The following is a 16,402-nucleotide window of genomic DNA, read 5'->3' as shown; positions in this document are numbered from 1 at the left end:
CCTTCTAGGCCCTTCCCAGCATAACCCATCCCTCTACTGTCTGATCCTCTTCACTCATGTCATCCAGTCCCTACATGCTCTCTAACTTCATCATTCATCATTCTTACCACTGTCTTGGTACTCTATGCAAAACCTACCTTCATTTTAGGAAGCCACGTCTTTACCCAGATCTGCGCCCCATTTGTCTTAGATGTTCTTTTCTGTACTCTCTGATTTGTGCCTTTTTTGCTTTTGGCTGTCCAGGTACCTGCCACCTCCTGAACTATCTTATAGCAGAGGACCCTCAGCCCTGTGCTGCTCTTGATCCTGATCTCCCATGCCTACCACACCAGACTTGAAGAACCTAAAATACCAGAGTCTCAGCTTATTCATTATTGCCAAGTACTAAGCTAGGGCAAGACATTTGTATACTGGATAGTTGGTTGCAGACTAAATTAATAGCTTGTCTTTGTGTTACACATAATATACTTCAGTGACTTCCAGTATAGTCACAGTACTGTAAAAGTAGCACTACTATCTGAATCCATCACCCCAAAAGGACTCTGTACCCATTCTCCTTTTCCAACCTCTGGCATCAATGAATATGCTTTTCTCTGTATAGATTCCCCTGAATTGGACACTTCATAAAAATAGAATGATACTTCTGGCAGTGGTGGTGCACGCCTTTAATCCCAGAACTCGGGAGGCAGAGGCAGACAGATCTCTGTGAGTTCGAGGTCAGCCTGGTCTGTAAGAGCTAGTTCCAGGACAGGCCCCAAAGCTACAGAGAAACTCTGTCTCAAAAACCTCCCCCTCAAAAATTGAATCATACATTTAAGTACTCCTTTCTGTCTTCTTTCGCTCATTTTAAAAAATTAATCCATTTTGGATTATGGATATATGCCTTTGTTTAGAATGTTGGTTACAAGTTGTTATGGATAATGGTCAGTAGAAAAGCTAAGGAAAGTAGATTTGATTCAGAATTCTTGTTTAAAAAGGGGGGGTAGTGCTGTAGGACACTGGTCTGTACTCTGTCATTTGTATTTTAAATAAATGCTAATTGGCCAGTAGTTAGGCAGGAAGTAGAGGCAGGGCAACAAGAATTCTAGGAAGAGGGAAGTTTCAATATGCCATTGTCACCGAGAGAGAGAGGAAGCCAGACACAGAGCAAGCAAGATGTGACTGCCTTGCTGAAAAAGGTACCAAGCCACATGGCTAAAACAGACAAGAATTATGGGCTGATATAAGTTATAAGAGTTAATAAGAAGCCTGAACTAATAGGCCAATTGGTTGTAATTTTAAAAAATTGATCCATTTTATACCATCTTACAGCATTCCTCTTTATGAATGAATAATATTCTATTGTATAGAGAGACAACATTCTATTTGCTTAACTATCTGTTTATGGACATTTAAATTGTTTGTTATTGTGACACCACTCTTATATTCATGGGTATATAAGCCAAAGAATTGAGAACAGGTATTTAAATAAAATTTACACACAAATGTTCATAGTGGCTAGGTGATATGGAAATTCTATCTGTAACTTTTTGAGGAACCATCAAGTTGACTTCTGCAGCAGCTATAGCTTTTTACATTTCCACCAGTTTCTCTGCACTCTCATCTAAATGTGCTTTAATTACTGACCTCTATAAAGTGTAAGCTAGCTACAGACCAGGTTTTTATAAGCTCACTAAGAGTTAATCCTTATCTTCTTTTTTGTTATATTATTTTCTCTTTCTAAATTGCTAAAATAAACTTTGTCGTTTCAGAACTCCAAACTGTATTATTATGCAGAAATTTTGTGGTAGTATGACATTTTCTTGGTAGATAAATGACACTACCATAAGGAACTTTGAATAAGAGCCAGTTGGTACTGATCTAAAAACCATAATGGGTACAGCAGGATTATTAAGGCTTAAATTATGTCCTCAATAAATGATGTGTTGAAGTCCTGACTCCTCGTACTTACAAATATTTTCAAAGATTCATTATAAATGTAATCAAGTTAAACCAAAGTCATATTAGATTAGGATGAACCTTAATTCAGCATGACAGACATGCTTTTGTATTACATTTAATTGTGTGCATGTGCTCATATGTACAGGCCAGCAGACAACTTTTCAGGATTTGGTTCTCTCTTTTTATCACATAGGTCCATGGTATCAATAAAACTCAGGTTGTCAGTCTTGGTGACAAGTGCCTTCTCTACCAAGTCATCTTGCTAGCCCAACAGGTATTTCTTATAAGACTTGCAGAGGTGAAGACAAAGGGGAGAAGATCAACTGCAAATCAGGAAGTAGAGATTAAGGCAATGAGCATATAAGCCTAGAATGCCTAGGGCCACTAGGAACCAGGAGAGCCAAGGAATAGTAAATCTTCTCTGCAGTTCTTGGTCTTGATCATCAACAGATGGGATTTACAGTCATAAAGACACACTGCTTGGTATGACTTTGAGAGTGTTTCCAGGGAGGTTCAACTGAAGAGGGAAGACTTATGATGAATGTGGGGTCCTGGACTGAATAAAAAGGAGAAAGTAGTATAAGCAGCAGCATTCATCAGTGTGACCAGCTACCTCTCACATCTGACACTATTCTTTCTCTGCTATAATGGACTGTGTCCTCTCAGACTATGAGCCACTTTCCTTCCTTAAGTACTTTTGCCAGATACTTTGTCACAGCAATGAGAAAAGTAAGTAACACATTCTTCTAGAGGGTTCTAAGGGAGTCTGACCATATTGGCACCTGTATTTCAGCTTCCTGGCCTTGAGAACTTAGATGTGGTGGTGGTGGTGCACTGCAGTAAGAAGACACATTTTTGTTGGTTTGTGATGTCAATTTATGGTACTCTGTTGTGTTCTGGCAGTTCTAGAGCAACCATACAAGGGTATAGGAGCTTATTGCTTCTTTAGTAGTCTATGTCTCGTTACAGTAGAAATAATAGAAAAGTTAATTTCAGAAGAAGTGATGCATATCTTTTGCTTCTTTATAGGCAAAGGGTGGAGGATATGAAAGTGAAAGTGCTTACCCCAATGCAGAACTCGTGTTTTTGGAGATCCATAATATTCATGTAATGAGGGAGTCACTTCGTAAATTAAAGGAGATCGTGTACCCTTCCATTGATGAGTCACGGTGGCTATCCAGTGTGGATGGGACACATTGGCTGGAATATATAAGGGTAAAGAAGTTCAATCTTTTATCTACCTTCTGATTTAGACATCTAATATCTGTCATAAATGTTTCTATTTCTAAGTGGTTTTTCAACACCACAGATTAATGCATCTTGGCTGTGTATGAGAGCTTTTGAACATTCCTCTTGGGAACAGTTGGACTGTGGTCTTTGTGGAGGGTTTTTCTGACAAAAATTCACAATGTTTTAATTAACAATTAATAAATAATTAACTTTGAGGCAGATTCTCAAGTAGCCCAGGCTAGCCTCCAGATTTGCTGTTCAACTGAAGTTCTCTTGATCTTCTGATCCTCCTGATTCCACCACCTTCCTTAATTATTTTTTTAAGATTTGGTCTTATTTTAATGATATGCATATGTGGGGATTGGTATATGCACATGTGAACATCTGTTCCTATTGAAGCCAGAGGACTGTATTGGATACCCTGAAGATGGACTTACAGGTGTTTATGTGCTGCCTAACTTATTTCCAAGTAGCAAATATTGCAAAAACAGTATGCACTCTTAACTGCTGTGCCATCTTTCCAACCCCAAGTTTCTTTGTTTTTGAATGACAGAGTCTGTGTGGCCTGGGCTGGCTTTAAACTCAGTATATAACCCAGAATAGTCTGAACTTGCCTCCCAAATACTGGGATTACAGGTGTGCTCTATACCTACTTAGTAAGTCAGGTTTTTAACAGAACCTTGTGGCCCTTCAATAAAGGATCCCATTTCCTTTGATCAGTTTTCATAGTTAAAAAAAAAAGATGTTAACACTTCCTAGTGAGTTATTCTTAATTAATGTTATAGCTGTTTGTTGTTGATTTGTTTTGTTTTTTGCTTTGTTTGGGGTCTGAGGGCTGAAGCCTAGAGACTCACTGAAGTAGAGCCTCAACCCTAGATGACATTCTTAATGGTTTATAGGTGATAATATCTAAACTTTTTCTTTACAGAATTATCTTATACAGAGGTTAACACTTAATGAAGCCTTGTCTGTTTTGCCTTCTTTTCTGAAGGTGCTGCTTGCTGGGGCAGTACGAATTGCTGATAAAATAGAATCTGGGAAAACTTCCGTGGTGATCCACTGCAGCGATGGCTGGGACCGAACATCCCAGCTCACATCTCTGGCAATGCTGATGTTGGACAGTTATTACCGGACCATTAAAGGATTTGAGGCTCTCATAGAAAAGGAGTGGATAAGCTTTGGACACAGGTTTGCACTGGTATGTTGCTCTTGTCTATGTATAACTGTTTTCCTATCTCACATACATGTACTTGGCATTTGGTAACATATATTTATATACATGAACAGCCCTTTTCCTTTGCACCAGACCTAAATTCCATAATAAAATACCAAGGACCTCCACATTGTATGCTCCTGATAGGGATTATTTTATATAATTAAAATGAAGTCAAATCCACATAGCACAGAATTAACCACTTTAAAGTGCTCAATACAGTGTCCTATACTATATTCACAATGCTAGTCCCCAAACCTGTTTGTCACCCCAAATGGAAGCCCTATATACATTAGTCAGTGCACCGTTCCCATTCTCTGCAGCCCCTAGATTCCTAATCCGCCTCTACAAAGTCTCATGAGATTATACAGGCTTTTCCATAACAAAGTACCACAGACTGGTAACATAAACTACAAATGTAGATTCTCACTATTATAGAGGCTGGAAGTCCAAAAATCAAATTCCAGTAGGGTTGGTTTCTCCTGAAGTCTCTCTTCTTGGTTTGTAGATGGCCATGCCATGCTCTTCTTGCCTCTTCCAACGTGCCTTTTCTCTGTGATCATTTCCTTGGTATCTTTAAGGACAGCAGTCATATTGGGTCAGAACTTAACTTTAGTGACCTCTTTAAAGGTCCTGCCTTTAAATACAGTAACATTATAAAGTACTGGGGCTTTGGGCGTGTAATTCTTGCTTTCAATTTGCTATATTCCTAAGTGAATTTTTGGGCCTTTGGTGGGCCTTTGGGGCAGCCATTTGTGTGTGACTGAAACTGGCAGTGAATTCTACTGTGCAAAACCTCTTGAGCTGTTGGAATACTCCCAAAGTCAGAGTGAGGCTCAGTGTGAATTGCAGGGTGGGCAGTGCAAGGACTTGGAGTACCATAGGTGTGGGGATCCAAGTTTACCTGCTGTGAATACACTTCAAGGAGGAGGGCTAGGTAGAAGCCCTTCTAGAAGGAGGGGGTAGCTCCACAGCCTCTGAGCTTCATGGCCTGGGAAGCTGTTGCCAGATATTTATTTAGAAATTGCTTCTGCCTCGGTTTCCTTCGTTCTGCAGTTAGGTGTTAAAGGGGGAGGAATTTGGATTTATTAAGTGCTTGCTGCTGAACCTGGCCCATATTCAGAGATGTTGTGTCTATTTTAAAAACACTATCTTTTTTCAGTTTATAAGTAGGATCTTTATATTTATACATAAATGTGGGTAAGATATTCAGACTTCATTGACACAATTTCCATTTTATTAACATTTTTTTATTTGAAAGCTTTTAAATTTTACATACTAACCCCAGTTCCGCCTCCCTCCCCTTCTCTCACTGCCACCTCCCTCATCTCACCCCCACATGCGCTCCTCAGAGGAAGTAAGGCCTCTTTTGGGAAGTCAACAAAGTCTAGTATACCAAGTTGAGGCAAGACCGAGCGCCTTCCACCCTGTATCAAGGCTGAATACGGTATCCTATCATAGGGAATGGGCTCCAAAGAGCCAGTTCATGCGCCAGGGATAAATCCTGATCCCACTGCCAGTGTCTCCACAAACTGCCCAAGCCATACAACTGTTACCCACATTCAAAGGGTCTAATTCAGTCCTATGCAGGTTTGCTGGCTGTCAGTCCATAGTCCGTGAGCTCCTACTAGTTCAGGTCAGCTGTCTCTGTGGTTTTTCTGATCATAATCTTGACATTCCCCATTCTTACTCCCTCTCTTCAACTGAACTCCAGGAGCTCCACCTAGTGCTTGGCTGTGGATCACTGCATCAGCTTCCATCAGTTACTGGTGTAGGTTCTATGATGACAATTAAGGTAGTCACTAATCTGATTATAGGGGAAGGCCAGTTCGGGCACCTTCTCTACTATTGCTAGAAGTCTTTAGTTAGGGTTATCCTTGTTAAAACAGTAACTTAAATGCTTGTTCCCCTTCAGCAAAATCTGAGCTCCATGGGGAAGAGAGTATAGGGTTTCCAGATGTTTACAGCTGATTTTCTCTGAAGTCTCAGAAGCTACTTTCTTTCATGTTTCATCCCCAGAATGTTTGTCCCGAGGGAAAGAAGGCTCTCAAGGTGCTTTAACCAGAAAGGAAGTGCTAAGAGCTCTCTGTCAACATATCAGCAACTAACAGAACTAACAGAAGCTAGGGTGTCAGGATGAACACAGAGTGCTGTGTTCTTTTTTTTAACGTTTAAAGATTTATTTTTACTTATGTATATGTGTGTCCATGTGCATGTATGCTGCATCTGTACATGTACCTATGGAGGCCACAAGAGGGTGTTAGATCTCCTGGATCTGGAGTTTAAGATTGCCTAGAGCTGGAGTTAAAGGCAGCTGTGAGTCACCTGATGTAGGCAGTCCTGCAGTTGACAAATGGTGAACCAGGTTTCTATTCTAGGGTGTGAGTTGTCTACCTACGGCCACACAGCTGAGGTGGTAAGGGAGAGGGCTTCACTCTGCAGCCAGCATTGGCTGAGTCTCTGTTCTCTACTTCCCTTGTTTCCATGAATGAGCTTCTGAGTTCCTCAACCTAGTACCTGCTCTTGCCTGCTTCTGTCATGTATTTCTTGCACATTATCGCGTAACTTTATAGCTAACTTCTTTCTGTCCTGCCTCTGTTCCCATTGCTGTATAAATATGCTGTTATAACCCTAAAATATAACCCTTTTGACTTTATGATTTCCTCCAGTTATTATTGCAATTATCTGCCTTCCTTTATTAGAACACTCATCAGAACTATTTTATGCATATCTACTTACCACTGCCTGTAGTAATAGGAGTGGCGGGGCTGAGTCCCCAGCACCCCGGCTGCCTGCCCGGCTAGCTTATGCCCGAAATAACAACACACAAACTGTATTCATTTAAACACTGCTTGGCTCTTCAGCCCTTTTCTCGGCTAACTCTCGCTCCTGGACTAACCCATTTCCAATCATGTGTGTCGCACCCCAAGGTGCGCTTACCGGGAAGATTCTAGCCTACGTCCATCCTGGGTCGGAGCTTCATCGCGTGTGCCTCAGAGAGCAGAGCTCTCGCCTCTGCCCGCATGAGTGGAGTATCGTGTCTCTCTGAGGCGTCTGCCCCCTCGAGGAGAGCTGTCGAGTCTGACCTCACTTCCTCTTCCGCCCAGCATTCTGCTCCGTTCACTCCTCCCATCTACGTTCTAACCTATCAGGGCAAGCAGCTTCTTTATTTAATTAACCAATGACCTTTCTCCATCACTTCCCCTTTTTCTGTTTAAACAAAAAAGGAAGGCTTTAACTTTAACATAGCAAAATTACATATAACAAAACAGTTATCAAGTAAAAATTACAATAATCTTCATCATAACTAAGGAAAACTATAACTAACTACTCTTAAACTCCATCAAAGTCTCCAGAAAGATACAATATTACCTAAGCAAACAAACAAAAAAAAGCAACTTTTAAAACTCTAGAAATGACAGAGACATCTCACTGCCTGGACAGTCACCCAAAGTTCCTCTGTACCGTTGGGGCATCCATCTTCGGCCTTCAGGCCCATGGTTTCCAGCAGACATTTCTCCAAAGCAGGAAATTTTAAAGGCAGTCACTATCTGCTTGTCCTGAAGAATGTCTTGCAGATTCTTTCATGAATCAGGAACCCCGAAAGATCTCACCTTTAGGCAAGTTCAGTAGTCCTCTCTCTGTGGGTTCTCTGTGTCTAGTTTATGCAATAGTCCTGTGCCGCAGTTGTCTTTGTATCCTAGGTACCTTACCAAGGATTGTGCCTCATCCACATACTATTAAATTGCCTAGAATTCTGAAGGCCAAGCAGGATCCCTTATACCAGAGGAGGTTAGTAGATGTTAAAAAGAAAAGAATGAGAGGACTGGAGAGTTGGCTCAAAGGTAAAGGGATTTTGCCTTAAAACAGGAGGGAAATTCTGACATATGCTACAACATAGATAAACCTTCAAGACATTATGTTGACTGGAATAAGCCAGACACACAATGATAAATACTGTGTTTTCCATTTACACCAAGTAGCTAGAATCGTACTCTGGCCTCACACACATAGTGCACATAAAAAAGTTAAACCTTTAAAGTAAAATAGAAACAGCCTCCCAAAACAATCACCACCACAACGAAACAAAACACCTACCCTATCAAATGAAAATAAGGTAATATATTTTAAGGGGATTTTTGGTGTGTGGGATCCTTTGAGACAGTGTCTTATGATGGCAGCCCTGTCTGGCCTGAAACTCACTATGTGTTGTGTAATATTTTGATTGCATTCTGATGCTCCCAAGACTTCCAATAATTTGCTTTGAATCAGAGGATGGAGCTAGCTACTAGCTAACCAAAGTTAACAATAGAAGTTTTAGAGGACTGAGGACAGATAGAGAGACAGGAAGTGGTAGGACGGGTCTTAGAGAGGGCCTGGCCCTTCACTGGTCACTTTGCCTCTGCTTTACTCATTCAGGTTCTTATCCTGATATCTGAATCCCAAGTTTTTATTGATAAAGAATAATAACATAAATGCTTCAAGTATGTAGACCAGGCTGGCTTCAAACTCAGAGATCCACCTGCCTCTTCCTCCTGGGTGCTCTGATTAAAGGAGTATGCCACCATGTATGGCATCTCTGAGATTTTATGAAAATAATTTTGCAATTTATTCTTTCAAATGTTTATACATGTACACCATGTGTTTTCATTTTGTCCATTCCTCCCTATCTCCCTCCAACTACCACCCTGGTTGTTAGATGCTGACATTACTTGGTCATTTCCTTGTTTTTATGTCTTTCCGGGTGGTGGTTTCGTTATTTTTCAAGTTCTCTATGTGGTGATTGAATAACCTGCTTCATAATCATTCCTTTCTTATCCTTTTGCTTATTTGAAGCTTCTTTTAGAATGTTCACTCTGTGAATATCTTATTATTCATTGAACTTTCAGTGCTTCTGGCAAATCTCTTTATATGATCAGGAATCTTAGCTTTAAGTATGAATGCATTGATAGAAAATATCAAAGGTGTGAAGTGTGATCCTGAACTTGCTTGAGGAAGGACTCTGCCCCAATACCCTTTCAAGAATGAGATCTTGGGTTCTTCAAATCATATAAAAATGGATAGCACTTATATACTCATTCTCAGACTTTACTGATATTTCTTATTACTTTTGTATATGTGTATGAAGTGTTCATGTATATGGATATGTAGAGGCCAGAGGTTAACATCTAGATTTCTTTGTCTCTCACTTTCTACCTTTGAGACAGTTTTCTCACTGAATCTGGACCTCACCATTTAGCCTAGATTGGCCATCAAGACTCCAGGGTCTTCTCTCTGTGCCACCATACCCAGCTTTTACATGGCCTAAACTCAGCTCCCCTGCTTGGACAGCAAGCACTTTCTACATTGAGCCATCTCCTTCGCCCTGTTCGTGACATTTCTGAACTATGTCCTACTTTGTGCACTCCTCATTAGGCCTCATACATTGCTATAGTAGTGGCCCTTGATCCCATCATTTGAACTAAAAGGTTTGCTAGCCAGTTCTCTATCTTTCTTAGTGTCAACTATATTAAAGTGAAATTATAAAACCATCACCATATAAACATGGAGTAAACTGAAATAGTGTTTCCTAAAAGAAATGAAAATCCATTTAGTTTAATGAACTCTTATTTTTAATTATGTAGTCATTTATTTTTTTAAATCATACAAAGTAGCACTTTTTGTTGTGGCATTTTCATACTATGTATCATTATGCTCTAATGTCTAGTTCCTCCTTCTTACAATTTTGAGTGTCCATAATGAGCAGGAGTTATCATAGGTATAATGAGACATGAGTAGACAAATTAATTGACTTTTGAGAGGACTATAACACAATCACAATCTTTTGCTTCTTTCCAGAGAGTGGGCCATGGTGATGACAACCATGCAGATGCTGACCGATCACCTATATTTCTTCAGTTTATTGATTGTGTTTGGCAGATGACAAGACAGGTAAGAGATTTCGAGTACATTTCCAACCTGTTATAGTCTTTGGTTCAAATATACTTCATAGTTGAAAATTAAATTTCCATTTCATTAAATTTCAAAATGAGGGTGTGTGCATGTTAAAAATGGCCGCTTTTAGCCAGATGGTGGCTGCACACGCCTTTAATCCCAGCACGCAGGAAGCAGATATAGGCATATCTTCCTGAGTTCCAGGCCAGGCTGGTCTACAGAGCAAGTTCCAATACAGGCTCCAAAGCTACAAAGAAATCCTGTCTCAAAAAAAAACAATGACCCCTTCTATTACTCAATGCAGTTTGGCTCTTATTCACTTAAAAATGTGAGTAGAAAAGTAGAATTTTCTTCCACTAGCAGTTTTGGCCAATCCTCCTACCCACTAACTGTATGGCACTTACTCCAAGATTTCATCCCACCTTAGAACTGCTAGTTAAAGAGTCAGTCCAGGGTATCTGAGAATCCTCACACTCTGCTCCAGGCCATAGCCCTCCACATACCACAGTCACTGAGAGTAATAAGTGTCTAAGCGCCAATAACAGACAGGAAGCTCGGAAACTTTTTGTCCTAAGTTGTTATTTTAGTTTCTTAACTCCATTGAACAGGGTTCTGGTAAATAAGGAAACACATGGGGATCCTCCTTCCCTAAATTAGTCAGGTCCTACAGCTTCACTTTAATTAAGACCCACTCAGATATTCCCTGATCTCTAACATCCAAGTCTGAGTTTGGAGTATTAGCCTTGGGATAGGAGACTGTGCCAGAGACATGAATTTGGACCCAGAAAGAAGGAGAGAAAAAGCAAAGCAGTTTTTCCCAGTGTGTACTACTCAGTCTGGCTTGAGTGGATGTAAGTTGGAGACAGAACCAGGGCCTGGATGCTGTCCTTCCTTTGCATCTGTGAGAAACCCCTAGCCATCTTCAGGTCCCAATGCCTTGAGGCGCATGTTTGATGCTCCTGAAAGCCTTTTCAGAGGACATTTATCTCCTTCTCACCATGGAAAGCTATGAATTACCATCCTTGTTTGCTCACTGTGGCCTGCTATTACTGGTAGAAGTGTGTTGGGATGAGAAAATGTTAGGAACAAGTACATCACCTCTGCTGCCCTCCCCATCCCAATGTGGACTGTTTCCCAGCAGCATCCCCTGGGATCTTAGTGGCCATACCAGCTCTAGACTCACTACATACCTGCTGATGCTCAAAAGCTAGAGCCAACACTCTGGGCTCCCAAGCCCCTCAGGCTCTTCTGATGTTTGAGGGCACAGTGCTATACCAGACCAATTGGAACTTGAACCAGCACATGAATCCCCTGAGGTTCTTATTAAAATGCCAGAGTGTGCATCCGTGTCTGTATGCTGAAGTTTGCAGAGCTGCCTTTTTGATGCTATGAGTTCACAGACTATGGCAAGAGTCTAAGATACAGACCTCCCTCTCAAAATGAGAAACAAGGGGAGAGGATTTGGAATAGATTTTACAGGCCATCACTTGGAGCAGGCTCTCTTACCTTTAGACTTAGCATCCGCAAGCTGACAGGGTTCTTGTGTTAACTGAGTTTCATGTCAATAGTAGGTCTGAGGGGATCATGCCCAAGTGAAAGGTAACAGAAAAGAGGCTGAGAAGGACTAGAGTCTGGCTGGAAGTCCTTCTGTTTGTGGTACTAGTGACAAAACTTGATGGTTCTTACATTCAAGAAAAGAAAGCATGAAACACGTTTTAGAAAAACAAATACCTTAAAAGTTAAATGCAAAAAAATGTGATAATGTTGATCTGAACTAGCTCATTTTCCCCAAATACTTCTGAACATGCACATTGGTATGCACATTTGTGTCTGTCCTTCCAAACTGATCTATTCCTCATACTGATTAGTGCTTATTTTTTACCTCTAAGCTGTTCTTTTGTGCTGCTTTATTGGTTTTTAAGAAAGTATATAGGGGGTTTAGATGAAATAAGGGCCTCCCAAAACTCTCTGATTCTGTTTATTAAATGTGTGTATAATTTTTCTTAAAGTAACATTAGTACCCGAGGAGAAGAGATAAGTGGTAAGTCTTTAGCTATAAGTCAATAAATAATTTTTACATAAACAAACTAGTAAAATATGTAGCCATGTAATATGATTTGCTTATTTTTCATTTGCCTACTGCAAATTGAGTTCAATCAGTATAAAGTCAGAAAAAAATTCTCAAAATACAAGGAGCTGTTTTGTATGTAGACTATTACAAAAGGAACTAGAGAAATGCTTGGGGGATTCTATAACATCTCAAAAGCTTTCTATAGCATCTGTAGTTTAAAGGAACATTTGCCCTTTGGGATAACCCTTGATTCTTTTGTTCCTCAAAAAGTATAGAATTTCAGTGTACATTATGATGGATTTTTTGAGACTACATTGTAGGTAAATTTTTAATATAGTCTCTGGATGATGACAAGAAAACAAACTACAGCTTGTAGAAATTTTAATCTTCTGTTTGCAATTCCCTGGCACTACCACTGTCCCTACTGTACTATATTCTGAATTATTTACTGCAACACTGCTCTTTGAGCAATTGCCATCTTGACCCAGCCACCCAGTAGGTGTATATGGGTTTCTGCTTTTCATGAGTGCTGTCAGGCTTGAATTTAACCTTGTCTACATTGTCTTCCCTCACCTGGCACATAGTTGGTCATACTAAAGCTACAAGATACTGCCACTAGAACACACCACCCAAGCTTCCAAATCCAGAATATAGACTTCTAGAATAGGTATAAATATTCAGTGTTCCAGTTGTCTCAGGCTACATACTACTAACCTAACAACAGTTAGGAAACCTGTGTGTCAGTGATCCTGGTTGTCACTCAAGAGATGTCAAGATTAGACATACTAGTATGCATCACTCTGAGTGCATAATAGAAATTGTTTGTTTTTGAAGTGCTAGGGATTGAGTCTGGAGTCTTGCACATTTTAGACAAGTGTTTCATAACTGAAATACCTGCACTCTGCCCAAGAATAGGTCTTTAGTATAAACTGACTTGATGTTAATATGACTTCTGTTTTTTGCTTTTGTTCCAGCTTCCTTTGTTTCATTCAACAGAGTATGTTTCAGTGCTTTAAATTAGAACTCTGGCACATGGTAGGCACTCAGTACAAGCCTGCTGCTGAGATCATTATTATTTCCAGATGTCTCATAGCTGTTAAATGGCTGGCACCTGTTGGCAGTGCTAACAATCCCACTGAAATTCTTAATAACCACATTATGCATTGCTTAAAACAATTGAGGTGAAACCATGTGGTTTTTCTTCTTTAATCTGGTAATATGATTAATTGTAGTAATTGATGTTTTTTGTAACAGTGATTTTTTTCTGTTAAACCAGCCTTGCATTCTTAGGATAAACCAGATGTTATCATGTAATACTGCCCCTTTTTATAATTTTTTTAATATTTATTTATTATGTATACAATATTCTGTTTGTGTGTACATCTGCAGGCCAGAAGAGGGCACCAGATCTCATTACAGATGGTTGTGAGCCACCATGTGGTTGCTGGGAATTGAACTCAGGACCTTTGGAAGAGCAGGCAATGCTCTTAACCACTGAGCCATCTCTCCAGCCCCAATACTGCCCTTTTTATATACTACTAGATTCAGTTTGTTTACACATTGGTGATGATTTAGAAGTATGAGTTCTTGGGGTTGTATTTGTGGGAGCGTTCTTAAGTATGAGTAGTCTCTAATACATATAGACCTAGTTACATATTCAATTCCTCTTGAATAACTTTTGATAAGCATTGAATCTGGAGAGCTCCTCCCCTCTCTGTGACCTGCAGTGTGCCTCCAGATGGGAAGCAGATCCAATAATATTGCTTTCCTCACTGACTTGTCTTTTCTCAAGGGCCACAGTTCCATGTTGCCTACTGCCAGTATCTAAAGACATTTGTTTCATGTTGTGTTTATTCGAGCTTTCTAGTTCTTTCTGACAGAAGGGTAACTCTGAGCTTTGTTCTACCCTGTAAGAAACTGGAAGCTACCTGGTTTTTTGGGTATTGAAAAACATAACAAATTGTGTTGGTTATAGTTGTTCCTTAACCAGATATATTGGCTTGACCTTAAAATTCTCAATTAGTTAAATTTTACATGTACTGTTGATTTTTAGTCTGACAATATTGCATATTGTAGTCCATTTCTTTCTGTCACAAATAAGTAATATGACTTGTTTTAGAAAATAGACTTTAAGACTAAACTTTATTTTTTTCTCTTTATTTAAGTTTCCTTCAGCATTTGAATTTAATGAATTATTCTTGATTACAATTTTGGATCACCTATATAGCTGTCTTTTTGGAACCTTTTTGTGCAACTGTGAACAACAGCGCATCGAAGAGGTAAGTGTATTTGCTTCCCCTATTGTTCAGGCACCTTTCCTAGTAAGGTCTACCAGAAGGGGGCCTGAATGGAATAAGGATTTTGCTCCTGGTCCTACTGCTGCTTGTAAATGGTACAGAGTTGTAGAAGAGATGTCCTAAAAACTTCTAGAAACAGAAACCCAACAAGCCTACAGCTCTCTAAAGTGTAGGACAAAATCCATACTTCCACAGTTCAGTTTGATGGAACCCTGTTAACTTTTTAAAAAAGATTTTAATTTGTTTTTAATATATACAAATTATATATATATATACATATATATATGCATACATACATACATACATACACATACTAGGGAGCCAAAAGAGAGCTGGAGTTCTTGGCAGCATGAACCACCATGTGGGTGCATGAAACCAAACCCAGGTCCTCTCTAAGAGTGGCGAGTGTCTTTAAGAGCCAAGCTGTCTCTCTAGCCCTTCTTAATTTTAAAAAAGGAGGCATTAAATAGTAAATATAATGGCATGTAAAACGAATGTCAATAAAGATGCATAAAGCAAAACAAAGGAAACCCATAACAGCAGGATGAAATCTATGAACTGTGTCTTTACCAATTCTTGTAAAATAGAGTACAAGATTTATTCTTCATGTTAAAAAAAAAAGCTCAGCGTAGATTACATAATACAAAATTTACTCATCAGAAGTATACAGTTCAGTACAAGCTGATATTTAATGTCATAAATATTTTAGCAACCCTCTTGGAAAATTCCATATCTATTAGCAGTTATCCTCATATCCCCAACATCTAGAAACTTGCCTGTCTCTTAAAGGTCTGATTTCCAAAATATATAAAGAACTCAAGAAACTAGACTTTAAAATGCTAATTAACCCAATTAAAAAAATGGGGCACTGATCTGAACAGAGAATTCTCAACAGAAGAAGTTCAAATGGCCAAAAGACACTTAAGGTCATGCTCAACCTCCTTAGTGACTAGGGAAATGCAAATCAAAACAACTTTGAGATACCATCTTACACCTGTCAGAATGGCTAGAATCAAAAACATCAATGATAACCTTTTCTGGAGAGGATGTGGAGTAAGAGGAACACTCATCCATTGCTGGTTGGAATGCAAACTTGTGCAACCACTTTGGAAATCAGTGTGGTGGTTTCTCAGGAAGTTTCCTATAAATGGACTCATATAGTAGCACATATTTGTGAGTGACCTACTTAACCTAGTGGAACAATTTCAAGGTTCATCCATATGACAGCATATTCCTTTTTATGTTAAGCAATATTTCTTTATGTGAACAGAGCACATTTTGTGTGTCCATTTATCAGTTAATAGATATTTCATTTTTTTCTTTTTGTGGCTCTTTTAAGTAATGTTGCTATAAGTGTTCATGTCCAAGTCCCATTGTTTAATGGTTATTTGTGCCACTATAACCACATATTTGGGTATTAGGGTGTTTTATTCAAATGAACAAATCTAATTGTTACACTATTTCTAAAGTGTATACTGTAAAATTGAGAGGGAGATATAATGTAATGGAAATATAAACTTTTCTAGCCTGCCACAGTGGTGTTTTTATGCAGATAGCCATGCCATTGCAGGGGATCCTAAATGCAAATTTAGTTCTTTATATATTTTGGAGATCAGACCTTTGTCTGTTGCGGGGTTGGTGAAGATCTTCTCCCAATCAGTGGGTTGTCTTTTTGTCTTAGTGACAGTGTCCTTTGCTTTACAGAAGCTTCTCAGT

The 16,402-nt window shown here is 39.4% G+C and overlaps 1 protein-coding gene across 6 annotated transcripts in view; it reads left to right on the top strand.

Annotated features, from left to right (window-relative positions):
* The window catches only part of Mtmr1 (myotubularin related protein 1), a 67,143-nt gene that overhangs the window by 40,002 nt on the left and 10,739 nt on the right, over positions 1-16,402 (top strand). For all 6 annotated transcript variants that reach the window (XM_013354472.2, XM_013354473.2, XM_026777069.1 and 3 more), the window contains 4 exons: positions 2,971-3,156; positions 4,163-4,369; positions 10,223-10,315; positions 14,555-14,668. In XM_013354472.2, the coding sequence (XP_013209926.1) occupies positions 2,971-3,156; positions 4,163-4,369; positions 10,223-10,315; positions 14,555-14,668 (600 nt within the window). The remainder of the gene's footprint in view (positions 1-2,970; positions 3,157-4,162; positions 4,370-10,222; positions 10,316-14,554; positions 14,669-16,402) is intronic.

This window comes from Microtus ochrogaster, unplaced genomic scaffold, assembly GCF_000317375.1.
Source record: "Microtus ochrogaster isolate Prairie Vole_2 unplaced genomic scaffold, MicOch1.0 UNK45, whole genome shotgun sequence".
In the NCBI taxonomy this organism is placed as follows: domain Eukaryota; kingdom Metazoa; phylum Chordata; class Mammalia; order Rodentia; family Cricetidae; genus Microtus; species Microtus ochrogaster.
Note: the sequence above shows the minus strand (reverse complement) of the source record. Positions and strands in the feature narration are given on the sequence as shown.